General features: G+C 37.4%; 1 protein-coding gene across 3 annotated transcripts; it reads left to right on the top strand.

The window, feature by feature from the left end:
* Positions 1 to 634: 634 nt before the first annotated feature.
* Positions 635 to 22373, top strand: LOC110969886 (major histocompatibility complex class I-related gene protein-like). Of its 3 annotated transcripts, none has more exons than XM_051956049.1 (8): positions 635 to 985; positions 7185 to 7451; positions 8447 to 8725; positions 9136 to 9198; positions 20062 to 20301; positions 21292 to 21381; positions 21690 to 21707; positions 22006 to 22373. In XM_051956049.1, the coding sequence occupies exons 1-8, from the start codon at positions 934 to 936 to the stop codon at positions 22050 to 22052; spliced, it is 1056 nt and encodes a 351-aa protein (XP_051812009.1). In that variant the 5' UTR covers positions 635 to 933; the 3' UTR covers positions 22053 to 22373. The 3 variants fall into 3 exon arrangements, with proteins under 3 accessions (XP_051812009.1, XP_051812007.1, XP_051812008.1); XM_051956047.1 differs by lacking the exons at positions 20062 to 20301; positions 21292 to 21381; positions 21690 to 21707; positions 22006 to 22373 and adding exons at positions 10691 to 10792; positions 11145 to 11162; positions 11318 to 11388; positions 11799 to 13064 and having other exon boundaries at positions 9136 to 9438; XM_051956048.1 differs by lacking the exon at positions 9136 to 9198 and having other exon boundaries at positions 639 to 985; positions 19999 to 20301; positions 22006 to 22367.
* The last annotated feature ends 1846 nt before the right edge of the window (positions 22374 to 24219 follow it).

The raw sequence follows: 24219 nt of genomic DNA, 5'->3' as shown, positions 1-24219 counted from the left end.
CAAATCTCGTTCCGAAATCGCGATTTCGCGATCTCTCGCGCGATTTCGGAACGAGATTTACTTTTCCTGAGATTTGGATACAGACCACAACAAAGAGCGATCGCCAGGTAATGTGGAGGTTTTCGTTCACTTCTCATCTCTAGTATGTTGTGGGACACTCATTGAGACTATCTGAGCCGGTCAGTGTGGGGCAAAAGCACGTTAGGGCGGACTTTGATGCGGGAGGGCCAGCTGCCCCATACTTTTCACTAGCCGAGCTGCTAGCTGAGCTGCTAAGCTGCCTGCCTGGCTAAATACTGGAGCTATGTCGAAAATTCATTTCTCTATCACTCACATGTATGAAATGACATTTGAAAACAGACCCCAGGTTGAAAAAAACCGAAGTTCCCCTTTAAACTGGCTAAGATAAGCAGATTTTACTTTCACTTCCGTTCATAACCTCAGTTGGTGAGTTTCACCTGGATTTAAGTGACGCTGACACCCAGAATAAATTCTCATTGGTTCAGATTGAGAATGACCTTGAAACCGTCCATCATAGTTGCAAATCCGCTTATTATAATTATAAGCGAGTTTGGGCTTGTTTTTCAGTAAAATCGTTTCCAAATGTCATCAGTCGCAAGTTGTATGTTTTGTGGCTTGTTTTCTAAAGTGTAGTCGTTTATTTGGGCTTGCTTTGCTGCCTGTATGAACCCCTCCCGATTGTCTCCCAGTTCTCCACAATAAAGCGAAACACGTCAGTGTGTCCTGTTCCAGGACCTGGACACTCCTCCGTTTTTAGTCGCTGCCCCCACCCATTACTCACTAAAATGCTCAAAAACTATAAACTGTATAATTATTTGCTTTATTTTCCATCCTATGATCAGGACACGGGAGTTTTTTTTTATGGGAACAGAGTCTCGGTTAACCAAAGTGTCAGAAACATAAAAGCAAAAAATGAAAATCCTTATTCTTGTGTTTCTCGTGGGAATATGCCGAGTGACGACAGGTGAGTTATACTAAAGCTTCGAGTCTTTATATAAAAATGAATGTTTTCTTCAATAGCATCTGTTCCGACAGGTGTTCAAGATTAACTGATGCTCCGATCCACTGGTGTTATTCAGTGAGCCAGACAGCTGTTAGGCTGTTACAACAGCAATACATATCATAGGTGACTGTACCGATGTCTGTTCAAAACACACAGACGTCAATAAACTGTTTCGAAATGTTCTTGTCAGCTTTAACATTGTCGTTATTGCTCTGTTCAGTCTACCAATAAAAAACTCGGTTTAATGAGGATTTCCACCTAACGGAGTGGAAATATCGCTTCACTGCGGCAGTGTGACGATCTCCATCAGATTAACTAGTGACAGTCTGTGGCCTCAGTCCGACAAAAACACTAAGAGAAGTTCTAATACCATTTTCAAAGCTTACTGCGATAAACCAGTTGGACCTGAGTTGTTCTACTTTTAAACAGATTTTAAGTAAAACAATGACATCACATAAACCATCTGACCACATTCTAACCAGAGATTTCACATTCCAGCCTTCAGAACGTCGATATGCTTCATCTAATTTTTCCCCGTTATTCAGGATCTATTTATTTTACTGGGGCATTGCAAGTTAATCAACATTGTATTCTATAGAATCAATGCATTGTAAATTAAATGCACTGACTTTACAGAACACAAAATTAAAGTTTTTTTGTTTCTAAAGACGCAGAACAATAAGAGACGATTATATTTATTCTACAAAACCTTAACGAGTCCACCCTTGAACTATATAGCTAGCTGCTGTTTCAAACAAGATCTCACAACTCAAGACACAATAAAATAAGAATGAATAAAACAGACCAAATAAGATCATTTTGCTGAATTGTTCCACGCTAAGTTCCATCTGCAGATTCCCTCTCAGACTAAAAACTGCCTCTTCACTGAACACCTTTACAGTTATATATACTTATGACTACCAATAGCTGTGAATAAATGTTATTTTTTTCCTTTTTATTAGCTCTATTTGACAGGTAAGTAGAGAGACAGACAGAAAAGTAGGGAGAAAACCTTCAGCAGAAAGCCGTGAGCTGGAGTTGAACCGTGGCCGCTGCGTTGGGTTTATCTTCCTGTTTATAGATCTCCTGTTCAGTCAGTGCCCAGTATATGTGATATGCTGAAAGGAATTGGTGTCTTCTCAGTGACATGTCAGTTTAGAGTAGTATGACACAACACAGTTCTGCTGCTGGTTTGAACATGAATATCCTGTGAATTTTGCCAAATTGCTGCATTTCAAATCCAATAAGTTAAATACTGCTGGGCTGTTTCGGTCAAATTTTGACGTTTGTGTTATTTAAATAAGACAGTGTAGCTACAATGTGATCTAAACCTGCCAATACTGCATCAATATATTAACGTTATACTGCAACACTTCGGCATTCTGTTATCGCCCGGCTTGGTGAACGTCTTGTTAAATGACGTGTACACCGTGTGCTGGTCTCCTGTCTGCTGCTTTGACAGGAGTAAACAGTAAACTGCAGTAAACACTGATCGCAGCTCCACTCGTCCAAACCGCGTTTACGTAGTTTTTCTTTCATGTAGCCTGACAGCGCATGACTTTTGAAATGAGAACGCCTTTATTTTCAGTTATTTTGTCAAGACCGAAATGTATAGAACAGCAGAAATCTCGTTTTATAGACGAAGTTGTCCCATTGTTTATTTCCTGGTCAGTAGGTAAGGGGTCCTGAAAAGCCACGCCTACAGAACATCTGTCTCAGAAACCCTGCTATCACAAGTTGATCGGAACAACAGTTAATCTTGAACACCGGGACTCAGGACTGAAAGGACTTGCTTCTTGACAGTTTAGCCCTCAGAGAGAAACTTTACGTTTATATCGAAAAGCCGCTATTCAGAAGTCCAATTTAAAAAAACAAAAAACAAAAAAAACTTGTTTTCAAGTGGATAGGAGTTGGGTGAATTTGGAAAGATATTCACAGATTCGGACTTCCGACATCAATAACTCATGAGATATACGTTGTCAAAACATAAACGATGCCTATTTCAAATCGTTGTAAGCTAGACAAAGTGCTACAAGGCCAGTTATATCAAAAGTCGCTGTCTTTCAAGCTGCAGAAATAACATTGATGTCTATGCGCAGCTGGCGGTGCGACGAGTGAACAGGGACCGTCTGCAAATAGCAAAACCGCTGCAACAGCGAAAAGAGACACTACACAAATATTCAATAACTTCACTCTTATACACTGTAGAGCCACCAAAATCACTGTCGCCATCAATGGGCTCCTGCTGGTCATACTAAAACTTTTTGTTTGCTGCTAAATTGAAAATGTGAATTTTAAGGAATTTTTATTTTTATTTTATGAGTAGTAAAATTCAATAACTTCACACTTACACACTGTACAGTCACCAAAATCACTGGAGCCCTCAATTGTCTCCTGCTGGTAATACTATAACTAGCATAAAAGAGGGATAACACAACAACCAGGATTTCTATGTGTCATACGGCGTCCTGAATAAGACTGAATATCAATATGTTCTGAGGAGGACATGAGTCGGTGTGTAAAGGTCCTGAGAAACTTTATGATGATGAAAAAAGAATTTTGGCTGAGAAAAGAGCAGGTCATATCTCTGTGCTCACCAGCGGTGCAGTATTTTGGCTGACCATATGCTCTAACCCAGTTTCCTAATAAGCTGCAAAAAGACAATTTTCGACAAAGTATCTCTACAAAAAAATATTTAAAAATTTATTTTATTTTTATTAAAACTGCTTCTGAACCTCTATTTTAAATAAACAACCAAGATTCAGGAAGTAAAATCAGTGTAAAGTCATTATTATAGTAATAATAGTGGTAAACCTATTGCAGAAACATTCATTAATTGGAATTAACACATTTAAAAACCTCATCACTACACCTCATTGAAATGTTTAAATGTGACAAAGTATCTTTCAATTTATCTTCAGTGGAGCTACATGTTTGTAATGGTGTTGTTTTTATGTTATTATTACATGCCAAAACTGCCTCCTGCTTTGTTGGGACATGATCTCTTATCATTGCTGATGTGTGTGAATATTTTATCATTTAGGAGCACACACGGAGAATTATAAGCTGCTGGACTTGAATATTAAGTTGTTTGTATACAATATATTTCATAAAACTGAAAAATATGTAAGCCATTTTAAGCTGTTCCTCTGAGACTTCTACAGTTTTTATTCTTTGTTCTATTTACATTATAATTAAAGTTACAGCATTAACTGTAAGTATAATAAAATGCTTTTAGTAAAATCAGATGGAAAAATGATCACCAGTATACTGTATATGCTGATATTAGTTCTGCTTCGATATATTAGTATAAATATGTATGATGACTGATCAGTAATAAGAAATTACAGAACAGAAATATTAAAATAGGTTTGAGTTATTTAAAAAAAACAGCATCCTCATTAGTTTGTCCACTAGAGACAACTCACGAGATGATTGTTAAACTTCTTGCTTAGTTTGTGTTTTAAGTCACAATAAAAGCAAACAAACAAACTATGGAATCTTTACAGAAATATGATCTACCTGCATTTAAACTGTACAGTCTGAAATGGACAATAATTTTAAGAATTTGTTATTAATCGGTTTTCATGAAAAACAGGAAATAAAGATCAGCTCATGGTGGAGGGAATGTTACAATTTAAATTCATAAAATATCTGCCAGTATTTTATCATATGAATCGAAATTTAGACATTACTACATAAAGTTTTCTAAAAAAAAAATGCGGTACACTCGCTGGCCACTTTATTAGGTACACCTGACAAGTAAAAGGTTGGATCCACTTTGCCGTCAGATCTGCTTTAATTCTTCATGTCATACTTTCAATAAGGTGCTGGAAACATTCCTCACAGATTTTGGTTCATATTGACATGATAGCTGCTGCAGATTTGTCAGCTGCACCTGCATGATGCCAATCTCCTGTTCCGCTACATCCCAAAGGTTCTATTGGATTAAGATCTGGTGACTGTAGAGGCCGTTGGAGTACAGTGAACTCATTGTCATGTTCAAGAAATCAGTTTGAGATTATTTGAGCTTTGTAATATGGAGCATTATCCTGCTGAAAGTATCCATCAGAAGATGGTCCACTGTGGTCATGAAGGTATGGAGATGGTTAGCAACAATACTCAGGTAGGCTGTGGAGTTTAAACCGTGCTCAATTAGTACTAAGGGACCCAAAGTGTGCCAAGAAAACATCCCCCACACCACTATACCACCAGCAGCCTGAATCATTGATAAAAGGCGGGGATGGATCCATGTTTTCATGTCATTTACGACAAATTCTGACCGTCTGAATGTTGTAGCTGAAATGGAGACTCATCAGACCAGGCAATGTTTTTCCAATCTTCTATTTTTCTATTGCCGGTGAGTCTGTGTGAATTGTAGCCTCAGTTTTATGTTCTTAGCTGACAGGAGTGGCACCTGGTGTGATCTTCTGCTGCTGCAGACCATCTTCTTAAAGGTTGGACACATTGTGGTTCAGAGATGGTATTCTGCATTCCACGGTTGTAACGAGTGGTTATTTGAGTGAGTGTCACTTTTCTATCATCTCCAACCAGTCTGCCCATTCTCCTCTGACCTCTCACATCAACAAGACATTTTGGTCCACACAACCGCCACTCACTGAACATTTTCTCTTTTTTAGACCATTCTTTGTCACCCCTAGAGATGGTTGAGTGTGAAAATTCCAGTAGATCAGTTTGTGAAATACTCAGATCAGCTCATCTGGCATTAACAACCGTGCTATGTTTAATGCCACTTAAATCCCCTTTCTGATGTTCAGGTTGAACTTAAGCTAGTTGTTTTGACCATGTCTACATGCCTGAATGCATTGAGTTGCTGCCATGTGATTGACTGATCAGCTACTTGTGTTAACATGCAATTATTAAAAATTAATAATTTGGCCATTGAGTGTATTTTTCATGCATAAGAGGTGAAAATTTAAGCTTTTTTTGGTTTACACTACAAGACAGAGAGAACACTTGCCATAATATAAACAGCAATGAGGCAAAAAAAGGTTTGCAGAATTTGTTGAGTATTGAAAGTAAAATGAAAACTCAGAGTCTAACAAATAGTGTCATGAGAACTGTACGCGACAAGTAATGAACAATATAAGTCTCCTTTAACTGAAAACTATACTGGAGTTTGACTTTTCTCTGAGATAACACAAGAAAAAAGAAATGTATTTTGCTTTTTGTTTTTTTTAGCTTTAATCAGGCTACAGCTGATTGACTAGCTCGGTTAGCATCGCTAATTTACATTCAAGCTAATATTTACTGGATGCTAACTCTTTTCTCTGGTCAACACACACAGAAATAAACTCCATCAACATCTGGAGTGCATGGCACACATTATATCTGACACTAAAGTTGCATATAAAGTGCATTAAAAGCGGCAGAGATAAGAAAATAAGCATTTACTTACCGAACTATCAGAGTAAACTGGTTAAAACAAGCCAACAGGCAGAAAAACTGCCTGTGAAAAAGATTCTGCTGCTCCACCGATAAATTAACAGTCATTATATCAGAATTAATCTGAACGAGGAGAGCAGAGTCGAGGCTGCCTCTTCCAGACAACCTGTCAATCATTCCAGACCAGACTGTCAGTCAAGTAACCCCGACCCTGACCTCGCAAAACTTTCACACTCTGTATAAAATTCAATGTTGATTTATTTTCAGATTGGCCACCTGCTCTCTTGTTTTGACCACAAAAACTAACGAAAAAAAATCCTGAGCCATAGAAAAGCAGCCTATTAAATTCTAGTTTTTCCTGTGATGAATTGAGGTCTATGAAGCCAGAGCTTTTTGGAGCCAGCCCATCGCGGATGGTGTGATATTGCAAGTTTGTGACACTTCTGTATTGGTTTCATTTTTGGAGCCAGGTGCTACGTCCATCTTTATATACAGTCTGTGGTCCAGCAGCTGCTCTCCATCCGTGCTGATTACCAGCAAGAGGCGAGAGGCAAAAACACACAGAGGAACAAATGGCAGGAAGAGGGGGCAGACAGGGGCCCTGACAATGACAGCCATAACTTAAATATTTAATTGATGAAATGTTGTGTTTGATTATGTGTATTTTTTCTTCCAAACAAACCTATCAGATATACTGATTGTTCAGTGATTTTAAAACTGTCATTCTCAAAACAACATTAACTTTTTCTTACAGTGACTCACTCTCTGAAGTATTTCTACGTTGCATCCTCTCAAGTCCCAAACTTTCCAGAGGTTGTGGTTGTTGGAATGGTTGATGATGTTCAGATCATTCACTATGACAGCAACACCAGGACAGCAGTGCCCAAGCAGGACTGGATGAAGAAAGTCATTGATGATGATCCAGAGTACTTCAAGAGGAGCAGTAACATATTTATGGGTCAAGAGCAGACCTTCAAAGACAACATTGAAAGACTAAAGCAACGCTTCAACAAATGTGGAGGTTTATGATAATTTCCCTATTTTTAATTGAATTTATTAATCCATGAACAGTGTACACAATACAATACCATGCCTTTATTAATCCCATAGGGAAATTTAATTCAATTCACTCACTCATCAATGAGCTTTAGCGATAAATACACCTTGTATGTGAGTGGTGGAGCAGCTCTGTCACTAACCTGCAGCACACACAGGTGACTAGTAAATGTTCAAACGTATTAATAAACTTAACAACAGTTGATCTGTCCAAACATTCAGCAAAGAATCATCTCATCAGCAGAGAAACACTCAGTTTGACTGCTGAGCTTATAGTTCATCCCTTACTATCCACATGTTACGTCTGCTAGCATACACATCACTGAGTTAACTAAATGATACAAACATGGGTTAATGGTTAAAAGTAGATATTATCAAGCTGTTTGTTTAACTGACTGCGTTCATAATTTAGTACGAAATTATGAGCACCGTCTGTACAGTTGATCAAAATTTCAGCTTCACTTTCAAAGCACAGAGCAGCAGGATTTGGTGGTTTTATGACTGCAGACAAACTCTGTCTTTATGTTCAACCTTGCTCTGTCTGAATGTTGGTGTTGAGGGCAGAAGAAGTATGTCAACTCTTTTCTTGAATAAGATATTGTCACAGTAACAACACTGTCAAAAACAAAGTCCTGCATTAATTTTGTAAGAGATGTCAGTGTATCAGTGTACTGACATTTACTTAATATCTGTTCAAGGTGGAACTTTAATTCTGATAGTGGATATAAACTCTGTGTTCGTGGAGACAGTGGTGTCTGTGGTGGAGACTGTTCTTCAGTAGTCTGCTCTCTGTCTCAGTCTGAGATGTTCACCCAGTTTGGATGATGATTATCTGTAAGAGGCCAATAGCAGCAGATGTAGATTAAGTGGTTAGAAATGTGTTAATCAGTGTGTCTTTGTGGTAAATATGTGATGTAAACTGTTAACAGAAGAGTGTGCTGCGATCTTTGTGCCTCTCAGGTGTCCATATTTACCAGGTGATGTACGGCTGTGAATGGGATGATGAGATGAATGAGGTTAAGGGTTACAGACAGTATGGTTATGATGGAGAAGATTTCATATCATTGGACCTGAATACAGAGACATGGATCGCTCCAAAGCAACAGGCTTTCATCACCAAGCAGAAGTGGGACAATAACAAAGCTCGAACAGCATACTTGAAGGACTACCACACCCGGATTTGTCCTAAGTGGCTGAAGAAGTATGTGAACTATGGGAGGAGGTCTCTGATGAGAAAAGGTAAAATCACATGACCTGATTTAATGTCTTTGAAAAAAAGCCCATTTGCCTCAATGTCTTATGTAGTTTCACATTATAAGAAACAATTCATTGTCTCAGTTTACAGCATTTCTGTCATTGTGTCCCTTTTCTCCCTCTGTTATCTTTGTCACTCCTAAATATTTATCACCACTTTAATGTCTTCTTTTGTCTGCCTCCTTGTCTGTCTGTCTTTTTTACTGTCTTTTCACAGCTTTTCTAATCTTCTGTCACCTCCTCCTCAGGTTTCTTCATCTGTCTTTCTCCTCTTCTGTACCATCTCTTCCTTTTCCTTATTTAAATGTGCCATTTAAACTACATTAAATTTAAATGTTGACATTAGTATTCAGTTAATACAGAAACTATAAGTTTTTTTTTTCTTCTCTCTCCAGATCTTCCCTCAGTGTCTCTCCTCCAGAAGACTCCCTCCTCTCCGGTCACCTGCCACGCTACAGGTTTCTACCCCGACAGAGTCGACTTGTTCTGGAGGAAAGATGGAGAGGAGCTTCATGAGGACGTGGACAAAGGAGAGATCCTCCCCAACCATGATGAAACCTTTCAGATGAGTGTTGACCTTAAGATTTTATCAATCCCTGCTGAAGACTGGAAGAAGTACGACTGTGTGTTTCAGCTGTCTGGTGTCAAAGACGACATCATCACCAAACTGAACAAATCACTGATCAGAACCAATGAAGGTAAAACTGAAATCAGACGTGATGAAGGTGACAAAAACACATTTAGTTTCCTGTAATAATTCTGCACTTCATGTCTTTTTATGTGTCTTGGATGGAACTTCTTTTTCCTCACTTTGTCTTTTGGTTCATTTCTTTCATATTGATTTTTATTTGTAATTTTAAGGTTGATGTCAGTATTTCACTAATACATCTATTACAAACTCCCAGAAACCTCAAAAGTAAAGGGAGGAAAATGTTTCAACAATTACACACAGATTTGGTTTACTTTTATCTTTAACATCTGCCTCATTTATTTTCGGGTTTTTAGAGACACATTGTGCGAGGATCTTTCAGGTCTTTTTCGTGTGTAACCACAGTTAATAAATTAGAATTAGATGATTTTATTCATCCCCAGAGGAAAATTAAGTTGTTTTTTCTGCATTTATATTCAATAAAGAGGTAAACAATAAGATAACACAGAATAATAGGGTATAAAGGGAAATTTAAATTAAATTAAATTGAAACTAAATAAGATGAAATCAGATACAAGAATATAAAATTTAATATAGAAAAAATCAACAGGATATATAAGAGTGATAGTAATATTATTATTTTTATTTTGTTTATCTTTTTAAGAGTATACCGAAATGTGCAAATGAGTGTGAATTTACAGCCACAATATTTATAAAACTATTGGACAGTTGTAGAAGAGAGGTTTATTGAAGGAATTAGACAGTGTATGTTTTCTATCTTAGGCTCTCTTGATGTGTATTTACAGGGCTAATAACATACACACTACCAAAAGTTTGGACACACCTTCTCATTCAATGCTTTTTATTCATTTGCATTATTTTCTACATTTTAAATTAACACTGAAGATTAACATTTTTTTGTTTAAAACATAGTTCCATGTGTATTCTTGTATATTTCAGATGTCTTCAGTATTAGTCTACAATGTGTGAAATAATCAAAACCATAGAATGAGAAGGTGTGTCTAGACTTTTGACTGGTAGTGTATGTGGGACAGAAACAAGCACAGAGACATGCAGCTCAACAAAGACAACAAAGCTGAAAGAAGAAATGAGTACAGAGTCTCTAATTATGTTTGTGTTAGTTGGACACAAAATAGAAATTATCAACAGGAACACAAACATAGAGTATCTGTAAAGTAAACCTTGATTTCACGGGACTGTCAGCTGTCAAATTAGTTTTTCTGTTCTCACCTGTTTCATATGTTTAGGTTGTGATTTGTTTATTGTTGTTTGCTCGACAGTAAATCGTCTCTCCAGGACCATCCGCATCTTTGTTGCTGCTCAGGTTGTTGTTCTTGCTGTCATCACTGTGGTTGGATTCATTGTTTACGAGAAGATAAGGAGTGAGAGAACAAACATGCTTTCTTTCAATGTTTTGACTTTATCTGCTTTGCAAAAATGAAATCAACCTTCAGTCCCAGCACAGTAAAATGCAAAAAATTATCGCTGCAAAGCTCACAGCTACAGCTTTATGAAAATACAATTACTGTATAGTTTCAACACGGTCTCACGGGGATTCGTGAAACTGTCACGTCAGTTTTTGTTTCGGTTTCGTGCGCACCGTGACAGTTTCACGAATCCCCGTGAGACCGGGCTGATAGTTTTAATGTAAGGGAGAAGTGATTGGAAAAGAATCATGTAGAACAACTTTCAACTGCAACAACTGAAATTGTTTTTATTTTGCTGTAATTTCAGTCAGGCGTCCTCCATCTCGTAAGTAAAACCTGTTTGGATTCTGTTTTCTCTGATTCATTCTAGATTTAAATGGATTTCTGTGTTTTGTGCAAAAAAAAATCAGTTTTATTTGTTTGTAAAACACAGTGTTGATTCAGATCACAGAGGGAGTTAATGTGTTTCTCTCTTTACAGCTGTAGAGAACAGAGAGGTCCAGGAGGAAATGCTTCCAAAAGCCTGAATGACAAACAAAACCCTGCACTCAGTGAGTTGGTTCATAAGTTGAACAAAGCTGATTTAAAACATGTTATGTAAAAGTCTAACATTAAAACTTCTGTGACACATTGTAGTTGTAAAAAAACAATACATTTAAGTTCAGTTACTCCTTCAAAGAAAATGTGAAGCTGTTATACATGAAGTTAGATTAGATTATTAAGAGAAATAGATAAGTACAAGTAAAATAATAGAAAATATATAAAAGAAATGTTAACCTTTAGAAAAATTGACAGCATTTTATTAAAATTGTTGAACTGAGTTAGAACAAATGTTTGTAGTGTTTACATATAAAAGGTGTTGTCGGTGAATACTTGACAAAATGTCTGAATCATAAATATTGAAGGTCCAAATGATTCTGTCATTATGTGGTTTAACTATCATTTATTTTTCTTTCTTTAGGTTTATAAACACATTTTGCAGTGAAACAAGGAGCAGTGTCACCACATTCTCCTCCATAAACTGGAAATTCATTGGATGTTCATCATTATTATAAACTGGTAGAAGAAGTGTTGGGGAGTGAGTTAGAAATATTTTCTGATTTAAATTCAAGGAAAAATTAAAGAGTCATCAAACATAGTGATACTCAGTAGTTTTATGCATTTAGTTTTGAATTAAAAAGTGGAATTTCTTCTGATAAAACATGATGACAAATGTCTGCAGAGAATTAAAACATTGAAATGATATAAAATCACTGAAAGCATCTCAGTGTTCTTCATACAAACACAATGAATCAGAGAATTAACACATTTATCATATTTACTGTTAGATATTTCTGGTTTGGGGATTTTTCCCTGTAGATCAATGAATCTAACAATAATCAATATTGATAATACAGATGTAGATATACATTTATAGACACACAGACACATTACATGCATTCTCCTTTTCATAGACGTAAACTCTGAGGGTCTGGTGATATAATGACATAAACATTAAGACAAAATGCTGCAAATCAATCAGCAGCTTCCAGAAACATGTAAACTGCAGAGTTTCAACATCCTGCAGTTGTCAGTGTAACTGGTCTTTGTGTGTTCCTGCTGGAGATAAAGTGAAGCTCGTCTCTGCTGGGACTGACTCCAGTCCTCTCAGTGGACAAACAGGACAGAAAAGTGATGGAGGCAGTTTTTCATCACTGTGGTTATGATCCTGATTTGTCAGTAATCTGTTAGAAACACATTTCCATCTGAAAATCAATGAATGTACAAGAAATATATTTGAAGTAAGAATATAAAATGATGGAGTGTATCTCTGCACACAGACACAGAATACAAACATCAATGCAAATCTTTGTCCTCTTGTTTAAATATTCTATAAAGATCTTGTTTTGATTCCAAGCAGATCTAAGAAAGTTACATTTTATGTTTAAAATTGTTCTTAATTAAGAAACGATGTTATTGTTCTACAAAATCATTTCATGTGTGGCTTAATAGTGGACTGTACAGTTCTTTTGGTATATTTCATTTATCAATACACTGTTAAATGTTCTTGAACATATTTCCTGATGGTAATTCAGGACAATGATCTTTTTATGTTTCAAAACATTTTAAAATTAAATAGTGAAGTTACATTCACTTCTTAGTGGATCATTGTCACTTATGCTGCATATCAGTATTATTCCTTTTGTACTTTTGTTTTGCTTTTCAATAAACTCTCCAATAATCCAGATTTGTGTCTTTATGTGATTCCATCTGCAGTTTCCATCCAGCTACAGTTTCATGAATGCTGCCTGAGTGTCCTCTGTTGTTTTAGTGTTTCTCTGTAGATGTTGAACTGTGATTCTTTACAGATAAGTGAAGGAGAAACTTGACTTTTCATATGACGAGAGAATAACAGGGATGATTTAGTTACAGGCCTTGTCAATCTTGTCAACTTCACAGGTTATGACAGTCAACAGAAGGTTCAAATGTTCATTTTAAACCTCATATTATTGTGTTTTTATCTGTCATTTATTTAGTCTGGTTGAGTTTCTGTATTACTTCTTCCAGCCACCAGAGGTCCTCAGTGTCTCTGTTTAGAACCACTCAGACATTTACCTCATCACTCCTTCAGTGTATGAACCTGCTGATTCTCACCACTAATTTACTAGATCATCTGTGTACTTAGTTCCATTGTTTTCTGCTATCCTCAGCTACTTTTTTCCTCTCTCTTCCAAGTTTGGATTCTCAGTAGTAAGTAAAGCTTGCTTTTAGTTTCCTCTTTGGTTCCTCCCTCTGAACTGAACTGTAACAGATTGTCTTTAAGCTGCAATGCATTCAGCTATTGGACGTTGAGATTGTAATAAATGAACTGCTTTCAACAAATTTCTACCTTTAATCTCTTAAGCAAAAGGAAAAGCAAACTAAAAATAGAAGTTACCTGTTACGCAGGTTTTTAATTACAGCGAAGTGAAGACAGAAACTGAGACAGAAGAGAAAGTCTCATGACTAAGAATGTAAAGAAGCTCATTAAATATGTTTGGCTGCAGCTGAGGCACAGAAAAATAAACAAAAATAATAATAGCGAATGTGTAACTGTGAATTTTGTGCTCCACTCTAAACCTACTTTCTCATGTCTGATTGATCAAAGTCTATTTAAAATGTGTTTTGGACTTTAGCAGGCAAACAAGTAAAGGCAAGTCAGGAGTTAAAGACAACACTCTGAAAGTGAAAATGTTCATCTCAGTACATGACAAGGCTTTGACAAATGGGTTTAACCATTAATCTAGATTTAATAGTTTAAAATTCAGGCTTACATCCTTTAAAGGAGTCATTAAGTGAAGAACACTGTAGATAGTGAAGCAGGAAAACATATTGGACCAGAGAATTACAAACATCCATCACAGACTACAGACTTTTTACTTGACTGACAGCTTGAAGACCAAATGGAAATCAGACCTCCTCAGGGGATTTCAACAGTTGACAAATAAACACTGTTACCTAAAATGCCCAAAGAGTTTCATAACCGGAATATTAGCAATAACCCGGTTGCGTACGGCCATGTAAACACCCGCAAAAACCCGAATATGCTCATATTCGGGTTTTTAAAAATCCGAATAAGACCCCTGGGTTATTCCTTTTCTAACCCGAATATCTCGTAATATAAACGCGCAACGGAATATTCCCATAGAAAGAAACATTAATTTGCGTTCTGCGCATGTTTCATCCGAAAGGAATCTTGGTCTTTTGAGTACGGCAACTGCTTGTATGCCGCGTCTGGCGCGCGACCCACTGGAAATACACATGGAGAGGTAAACAGACATGGCGAAACCCACATGGGTCAGCACAGCGCCACACTTTTGGAGCGAGGAGGAAACGGACTACTTTATTAGCATTGTGAAAGACATGAATATAATGTCTTTCACAATTTGCGTCATGACGTTGTCTGTGCGTCCCGGTTTGGATGGGAATATCCCAATTGATTAGGTTGATCATGTAAACAGGAGTAACTCTGTCTGTTTAGGCATGTAAATGGGTTATTCCAAATGTTTCAGAAACCCGAATATTGACCTTAACCCAAATATTAATGGCATGTAAACGTAGTCATTAAGTGATGAACACTGTAGATAGTGAAGCAGAAAAACATATTGGGCCAAAGAATTACAAACATCCATCACAGATTACAGACTTTTTACTTGACTGAGACTGACAGCTTGAAGACCAAATGAAAATCAGAGCTCCTCAGGGGATTTCAACAGTTGACAAATAAACACTGTTACCTAAGATTCCCAAAAAGTTTCACTGTTGTTATCACACAATTTCAGCAAATGTAATACACAGTATTTGCCACTCTAAATATGTAACTAGGAAATGTACAGAGGATGTCAGATAACTTTCTTATATTTGGTGGAAAGAAGGAAAAGTAAACTGTGAAAACGTATTTGTCAGATTGTTTGCTCATGTGGAATTTTGAAAAAACTGAGCAATGAGGATACAAATAGGAAGAATAAACAGAAACTTGTGGTTGTTAGTTTGATTTTACAACATGTGAAACATGAAAAAAATAAGAACATTGGTTAGAAACTGTTCAGTTTTTATCACATATAAGCATTTGATCCTGTTTGAAACTGTTTATTAATGAAGGTGATACTCACAAACAAATTACATATGCTGTAACTTTCACATTTTATAATAATTAATATTTTTGTACTAATAATTGAACCAGATATGAAACATATCAGTCACAAAGGAAAGCAAGTGTGTTTATTACAGTTTCAAATCAACCGTCAGGTTGCAGATCAGGTGTCAGTGACTCCTTCACATGTGAACACGCCTCATTTCTTCATTCACATGAAACTTCCTCAACTTATTAAACCAGTAAGTGTCTCTGGACTGAAGGGAGAGTTTCTATCAGCTGCCTCTTGTTTTCACTCCAGCTCTTTTTCTATTTTTTTGCTCATTTTTTAATTTAAAGATGCGTTTATTTCTGTTTCTTCTCGTTTGTCATTTTGCATCTCCAGGTAAGACAACATTTTGTTTTTCTTGTTTGTTATAACCTAGAAGCTCGCTCCAGCTTTTTGCTTCAATAACAGATCCTTGTACTTATTTAGTCTCTCAGTGAAATTGTGTGTAGATATTTTGGTTATGATCCCTGCTCCAGGCCCTGTTCCTTTCTCTCTCTTTTCCCCTCTTTTCCTTCTTTCTTCCCCCTTGTCATTGTGCATGTATTTTGACCTGTCTGGCTACCTGTTTCTGTCTATCATCTCTCTCTCCCTGTCTCTCTCTTGTCCTTGTGTCTCTCTCTCTCTTTGCTCCCTGCATCTCCTGCCTGCCTGCGCTCTGACTGACACAATGTGATTAAACTGCGGCAACCAGCCCTTTCAATTCACCTGTTTTCAAGCACGCCTTCAGCTATGTACACACGTGGACAAAATTGTTGGTACCCCTCAGTTAAAGAAGGAAAAACCCACAATTCTCACTGAAATCACTTGAAACTCACAAAAGTAACAATAAATAAAAATTTATTGAAAATTAAATAATCAAAATCAGCCATCACTTTTGAATTGTTGATTAACATAATTATTTAAAAAACAAACTAATGAAACAGGCCTGGACAAAAATGATGGTACCTCTATAAAAGATTGAAAACTATTTGACCAGAGTGACATGATTAACTCAGGTGTGTCATTTAATTGACATCACAGGTGTTTCCAAACTCATAATCAGTCAGTCTGCCTATTTAAAGGGAGACAAGTAGTCACCCTGCTGTTTGGTGAAAAGGTGTGTACCACACTGAACATGGACAACAGAAAGCGAAGGAGAGAATTGTCCCAGGACATCCGAAAAAAAATTATAGACAAACATCTTAAAGGTAAAGGCTATAAGACCATCTCTAAACAGCTTGAAGTTCCTGTGACAACAGTGGCTCATATTATTCAGAAGTTCAAGACCCACGGGACAGTAGCCAACCTCCCTGGACGTGGCCGCAAGAGGAAAATTGATGACAAATTGAAGAGACGGATCGTTGGAATTGTATCCAAAGAGCCCAGAGCAACCTCCAAAGAAATTAAAGGTGAACTCCAAGGCCAAGGTACATCAGTGTCAGATCGCACCATTCGTCGTTGTTTGAGCCAAAGTGGACTTCATGGGAGACGACCAAGGAGGACACCACTGCTGAAAAAAACTCATAAAAAAGCCAGACTGGAATTTGCAAAAATGCATGTTGACAAGCCACAAAGCTTCTGGGAGAATGTCCTTTGGACAGATGAGACCAAACTGGAGCTTTTTGGTAAGGCACATCAACTCTATGTTCATAGACTCAAAAACCAAGCATACGAAGAAAAGAACACTGTCCCTACGGTGAAACATGGAGGAGGCTCAGTAATGTTTTGGGGCTGCTTTGCTGCATCTGGCACAGGGTGTCTTGAAAGTGTGCAAGGTACGATGAAATCTGAAGACTATCAAGGCATTCTGGAGAGAAATGTGCTGCCTAGTGTCAGAAAGCTTGGTCTCAGTCGCAGGTCATGGGTCTTCCAACAGGACAACGATCCAAAACACACAGCCAAAAACACCCAAGAATGGCTGAGAGAAAAGCGTTGGACTATTCTAAAGTGGCCTTCTATGAACCCAGATCTGAATCCCATTGAACATATGTGGAAGGAGCTGAAACATGCCATTTGGAGAAGACACCCATCAAACCTGAGACAACTGGAGCTGTTTGCTCATGAGGAGTGGGCCAAAATACCTGTTGACAGCTGCAGAACGCTCACTGACAAATACAGAAATCGTTTAATTGCAGTGATTGCCTCAAAAGGTTGTGCAACAAAATATTAAGTTATGGGTACCATCATTTTTGTCCAGCCCTATTTCATTAGTTTTTTTTTTTTAAAAATAATTATGCTAATCAACAATTCAAAAGTGATGGCTGATTTTGATTATTTAATTTTCAATAAATTTTATTTATTGTTACTTTTGTGAGTTTCAAGTGATTTCAGTGAGAATTGTGGGTTTTCCTTCTTTAACTGAGAGGTACCAACAATTTTGTCCACGTGTGTAAACCTTGTTCCTTCACTCACTCCCCGCTGGATCATAGATTGCCACCTCCCTGCTTTTCTTCAGAATCTGAACTCCACATGGACTCTGTTTTACTACTGATCATAGCTTGCCTCCAGCCTACCATAACCACACTCCTTGTCACCCCCCATCCCTGGATACTCCCTGGTCCCCTCTGTCTTCCACTTGCTGTCGACCTGTCTTGTTCTCCCAGATTTCTCGAGTCCGCCTGGTTTGCCCGTGTAGTGTAGTTTCCCTGGTTTTCTCAGCACTCTGATTCATTGAATGCTTCATTTCATCCCTGTTTGTTTTTTGGTAGTTTAGCTGTGAGTTTGCGTAGGTTTTGTAGTGACTTTTTTTAGTATAGATTGGGTTTAGTTTCTTCTCGTTCAGTTTCCCTTTTCTATACTGGTTTAGTTTCTCTTTTGTTTAATAAAACCCTTGTTCTTTTACTTTCTGTTTTCTTTGCCTGTGCCTGGGTTCTCCAGCTCCCCTGTAACAATTTCAAAGTATAGAAAACATTTTTTTATGTATGTGAGAAAGTATTAAACTAAAAAAAAATCTTCTTTTTTCAACAGTGAAACACTCTTTTTCTGGTATCTTCACTGCCTCTACCGGAAGTTCAGACTTTCCAGAGGTGGTTGCTGTTGCACTGGTTAATAACATTCAAGCAAGTTACTGTGACAGTAAAACTGAGAAAGCTATACCCAAACAGGACTGGATGGAAAATCTAAGAGATGGAGAGCCAGAGTACTGGAAGGAGTACGCACAGGACTGCGCAGTTAATCGCCTGTTCTTTGAAGAACAATTCTACATATTGAAGCACCGCTTAAATCAAACTTCAAGTATGTTCCCATTTCTACCACCAGATTTTATGCTTACTACTTTCTTGCTTAAGATGGAAGCTTTTCTTTATTCTGGACACTACATGCTGCTATGCTGCACTAATACAGTGTTAGATGAGTTGATGTAGACTGACTTTGAAAACATTTTAGTACACAAACACCAGTCTTTGAGTTATAATAGTTCTGTTTCCTGTTTTATTTTTCACATTCCCTGTCCTAGTGTGTCTCATTTTTACTTCCACTCTTTTCCTCAGTTTTTAAATTCTTTGAATAGTTTTACCTCATGTTCGCCTGTCAGTTGTAGTTGTTTTTTTGTTTCTGTGTTTTTGGAATTCAGTTTTCTGGATTCCCATTTATTTATACATTGGTCCCTGGACTACCAGCCACTTCTTACTCATTCACCTTTATGACTTCTGTGAATTTCTTCATCAAACTGTGCCTGTTTTATGTACAACCTCCCTGCTAAGTGTGTGTGTTTGTGTGTGTGTTTGCATTAAGGTTCCTTTCTGAGCATTATTGACAACACAACCTACAGAACTGCAGTTAGTAAACTAAACATGTTTTTGGCTATTGTAAATGTCTCATTCAGATAACTGGTTTACCAGTCATAGTCAAATACATATTCACACATTACTGTATGCTACATGTAGCAATATAAACGATTCAAATTGAACAGTAGTTGGGTGGTGGAATCAGAAATCCCTTAAGCTTCAATTACTGATGTTTCCTCACAACATTAATATTCTTCAGGAAAATACTTAGAAAGTAAATAATAAGTATTTTGGATTTGTGGTTGTATATTAAAAATCTATCCAATTTTGCTAAACTTTAAAAGCCTCACTCTGTCTGTGCCAGGTGTTCATATTTTACAGAAGGTGATTGGCTGTGAATGGGATGACGAGACTGAACAGTCTCATGGATATCAACATTATGGTTACGATGGAGAGGACTTTTTAGTATTTGACCTGAAGACACTGACATGGATCGCTGCAAAACCACAGGCTGTCATCACCAAACACTACTGGGACAGACAAAAAACTACAAATGATTTATGGAAATACTACCTCACTCAGATTTGTGCTGACTGGTTGAAGAAACATCTGAAGTATGGGAGGAGCTCTCTGATGAGAACAGGTAGAATCACATGACCTGTTCTTGTTCATGTAATAAGAACAAACTGCAATCTTCAGTTGCTAAAATGCACTCACATTACAATAATCTTTGTTGTATCAGTTTATACACAACTGTTTTTGCTCTTTCTAATTTTAACTGTATTAATCTCCCCAGATCTTCCCTCAGTGTCTCTCCTCCAGAAGACTTCCTCCTCTCCGGTCACCTGCCACGCTACAGGTTTCTACCCCGACAGAGCCGACTTGTTCTGGAGGAAAGATGGAGAGGAGCTTTATGAGGATGTGGACAAAGGAGAGATCCTCCCCAACCATGATGGAACCTTCCAGATGAGTGTTGACCTGAAGATTTCATCAATCGCTGCTGAAGACTGGAAGAAGTACGACTGTGTGTTTCAGATGTCTGGTGTCAAAGACGATATCATCACCAAACTGGACAAATCAGTGATCAGAACTAACCAGGGTAAGACTGAAATAGATATATAATGGTATAATGTTGTGTATGATGTGAGAAAGACACACATTTTATTATAGTTATTTGGGAATTTATGCTCCATTTTTTATTTCCTTATTGATGCTGAATGGGACTGTTTGTGTCCTGTGCTGCTGCTTGCACACGATCAAAAGGAAAATACCATCGACTAGCTGCAAAAAAGTCCTTCTCACAGAGCAGTATACAACTAATAGCTTTTGCCCTTTTCAATTCCTCCACTCTGTTCCTTTACAGACCAGTTTGTACACTCAACAAAAATATAAACGGAACACTTTTGTTTTTGCTCCCATTTTTTATGAGATGAACTCAAAGATGTAAAACTTTTTCCACATACACAATATCACCATTTCTCTCAAATATTGTTCACAAATCTGTCTAAATCTGTGACAGTGAGCACTTCTCCTTTGCTGAGATAATCCATCCCACCTCACAGGTGTGTCATATCAAGATGCTGATTAGACACCATGCTTAGTGCACAGGTGTGCCTTAGACTGCCCACAATAAAAGGACACTCTGGAAGGTGCAGTTTCATCACACAGCACAATGCCACAGATGTGGCAAGATTTGAGGGAACGTGCAATTGGCATGCTGACAGCAGGAATGTCAACCAGAGCCTTAACTGGTGTATTGAATGTTCATTTCTCTACCATAAGCCGTCTCCATAGTTGGTCAGCAGATGAACATACATGTGTCAAAGCTGCACACCAAAGTTGAACTCTGTGCAAAATGTGGTTTTGTGTTGTTTGTTTTGTCTTTCACTGTAGTTTGAAATCCTGTTTAAAATTATTTTCAGGCACAGTTTCTTTATGTTTTTCAAAGTCATGCATACTACCTTAAGCAGGACAAAAACACCAGATGAATGTGTGAACAGTAGTTTATATAGTAAAGAGATGGATGGATGTATTTTTGATCTAATCTGCATTATCTTTAAGTTATTGTTCTTGTTTCTGTTTTCAACAGGAAAGCCCTCGGACATGACCATTCCCATCATTTCTGCAACGGCCCTCATCCTCATAGCACTTGGTGGTTTCATTTTTCACAGAAGACAAGGTAAGAAGTGAAGTGGAAAAGTTATCTGCTTTTCAAATGAAAATTTGCAAAAGGAAAAAAGGTTTGGAAATTGTCTGTAAAGATCTTTTTTTTTTTCAATTTGATGCTTACAAAATTATAAAAACCTTTACTTTCAACTATGAAACAACCAACAACAAGCCAGTACCATGACTGTACCTGAGAAATGTACTATACAAAGAGTTCAAGGATAACAGTCATTTCTTTAACATGGGGAGCAGAACAAGTGGAGATCAGATTAAGGTGGAAAAATGCAACAACTAAAATAATATTTTGTCTTCTTTTTTCAGCCAAATGCCCTCCATGCTGTGAGTAGAACCTTTATTTTCTTTACCTGACCTTCTTTACACTAGTATCAGCATGTGTTACTGGAAAATAGAGTCAAGTACAGACATGGAGACTGATAGTAGAAAGATCAGTTTCATCGTCCTGCAGTGACTTGTAAAAAGTAAATGAACATTCAAATGATCTGATGTGTTTAAAGGTTTTTTCACTCGGGAAAGAAAAACTGACAAGACCAGGAATTAGATGGGAGTAAAAAACTGTTGTTTTATAAAAGCAGTTCAGGGCAGATTTAGTGAACTAACAGTTTGTTTCTCCTCACAGCTCTTGACATCACATCGACCAACTTTGAGCAGATAAACTCTGATTAGCCTCTTTCATACGGCTGTTGAAAGTGAAGATTCCATCCATCCGTATTGAAATGCATGATAGCGATTTATGGACGTGAAGCAAAACTGTGGAAATGAGACCTAAATGCAGCCCTGGAGTTTTGAAACTAAGGTCTTGTCCACACTGGTACAGATATTTTGCCAAAGGATATGTTTCTCTTTTCCTCTAATCGACATTCTAAGTCTCCCAAGCCAAGATCTCCTCAAGTGCCTTTTTTTTTTAAGTTATTTTTTGGCCTTTTTGATCCAATTCTGTCTGAATTCACAGATGGAGGTTGCAGCACCATTTTCAATTTGGCTTTGGAAGATAGTGGTGGGAGATCACGATAAAAAAAAAAAAAAACTTTATGTGCAAAATTACAGGCTTGTACTGCCAGTAGTTTTTGAGTTATGGCATTTTCAAATTCAAGTTGGGACTTTGCATGGCTATAGTAAGAGAACAGATGAGTTTCTGTGCAAATTTGCAGATCTCTACCACCTGTGCTACATTGACTTCAGGATCCTTGAAAATTAGGCACTTTTCATGGGGGGCAATGTTCAGCAGTCCATATCTCTCTAAATAATATGCCTAGAGGGCTCGCCCTGTATAAGTTATAAGCCAGTCTGGTCTAGAGCAATACTAAATGGTGCTAAGACATTAATCTGTAAGATTTCTAGTATTTCTAACACCCTTAACCCTACTCGTGAGTGGTTTTTACAAATATTTATACATTTTGGGCTAGCCCCCCTGCTCTGTAGAGACTTCTCCTGAGTGTGTGTGTTGTTTCTAGGACATCACCAACATGTGGGGAGCTTGGAGAAAAACTTTCAAGTCTCTGTGATACCCAGAAGCAGAGATATAAGCATTTTAAAACCTAAAAATTCCAGGCGAGGATTGGGGGAGGGGATTTTGGCCTGAATTATTAAAATTTGAAAATGCCATAACTTAAAAATTATTGGGAGTATAAGCCTGTAATTTTGCACACAAAGCTTTTTTATCACGATCTTCCACCACCAGCACCCACAGTAAAATTGAAGATGGTGCTGCATACCTTCCTGAATATTTGGTGTTTTGGGATGGAATAAGCCATAGGCAAAGTGAAAGATGGACAGGAAACAGTTTAATTTAGTTTAGTTTATTAGTTTATTTGTCAGGGACCATGTACAAATGCATTATTCTTGAAAAGAAGAGATGCTTTGTACCAGATTTAGCTATTGCTATTTTCCATCTGCAGTCTCTGGGCAGGTCACACAAGTAAAATACACATTACAATTAACAGTAGCACTAAATACAATATTATTAATAATACTAATCAAATTACAGTATGTACATTTAAAAAAGCTATGCTACAATTTACATAAAATAAGGCAATGAACAATTTAAGTGGACTGATGCTGACACAGTTGCCTATCAAGGAAGTATTTCTTTATGTTCCTAGAAAAAATGTTCAAATCCACAGACACCTTCAGACTGTCTGGGAGCTGATTCCACTGTTTAATGGTTTTAAATGAAAAGGCTGTCTGTGCAAAGGCAGAGTATCTTTTTGGGATGGCACAGTTTTGGTGAGCAGTGGAGCGAGATGTTCGAGTTGTTTGTTCGGAATAAAAATGTATGAATTTTTTTAATGGAGTGGAGCAGTGTTATTTACAATTTTGAAGAAGAGGGGAGAAGAGTGAGGGAAGACAACAGCGAAGGGCCACGAGCAGGAATTGAATCCACGCTGCTGCAACAGGAACCAGCCCCTGTACATGGTTTGCCCCTGCTTAACCCATTAAGCTATGCGGGCACCCGATGTCTGTGTAGGTTCATTCAATCGCCTTTTAAGGTTTCTAAAAACTCTTCATTTTTGCACAATGGACTAACCATGTTCTTCTCTGGTGCTAGATTATTGTTGTATTGGGGTTTTGTGAATACAGAGATAGTTTAAATGTGAACATGGTATCAGTAAGGTTTCCAAAAGTTTTATATTGTTAAAACTGTAGCGTAGTGTGAGTGTGAAGTAGAACATTGAAAACACGTGTGGATGAAGCCTCAGGAAAGTCAGCATTTCAACATTTTACTCAGATGTATGCGTAGGATTTTAAACTGTAATCCTGAAACTTTGTGAACACTTGTGTGATGTTGTCTAGACACAGTTCACAGTCATTTTGTAAACTTTGCAACAATCCA

The sequence above is a fragment of the Acanthochromis polyacanthus genome, chromosome 11 (assembly GCF_021347895.1).
Source record: "Acanthochromis polyacanthus isolate Apoly-LR-REF ecotype Palm Island chromosome 11, KAUST_Apoly_ChrSc, whole genome shotgun sequence".
In the NCBI taxonomy this organism is placed as follows: domain Eukaryota; kingdom Metazoa; phylum Chordata; class Actinopteri; family Pomacentridae; genus Acanthochromis; species Acanthochromis polyacanthus.
The sequence above is the reverse complement of the archived record's forward strand: the minus strand, read 5'-3'. Positions and strand labels throughout refer to the sequence as shown.

What these genes read in the sequence shown, in the direction of transcription:
- LOC110969886 (XM_051956047.1), top strand. Translation starts at nt 934, where the DNA reads ATGAAAATCCTTATTCTTGTGTTTCTCGTGGGAATATGCCGAGTGACG. An exon ending in ACGCTTCAACAAATGTGGAG is followed by an intron (nt 7,452 to 8,446) that starts GTTTATGATAAT and finishes TGTGCCTCTCAG; the next exon opens with GTGTCCATATTTACCAGGTG. An exon ending in ACTGATCAGAACCAATGAAG is followed by an intron (nt 9,439 to 10,690) that starts GTAAAACTGAAA and finishes TTTGCTCGACAG; the next exon opens with TAAATCGTCTCTCCAGGACC.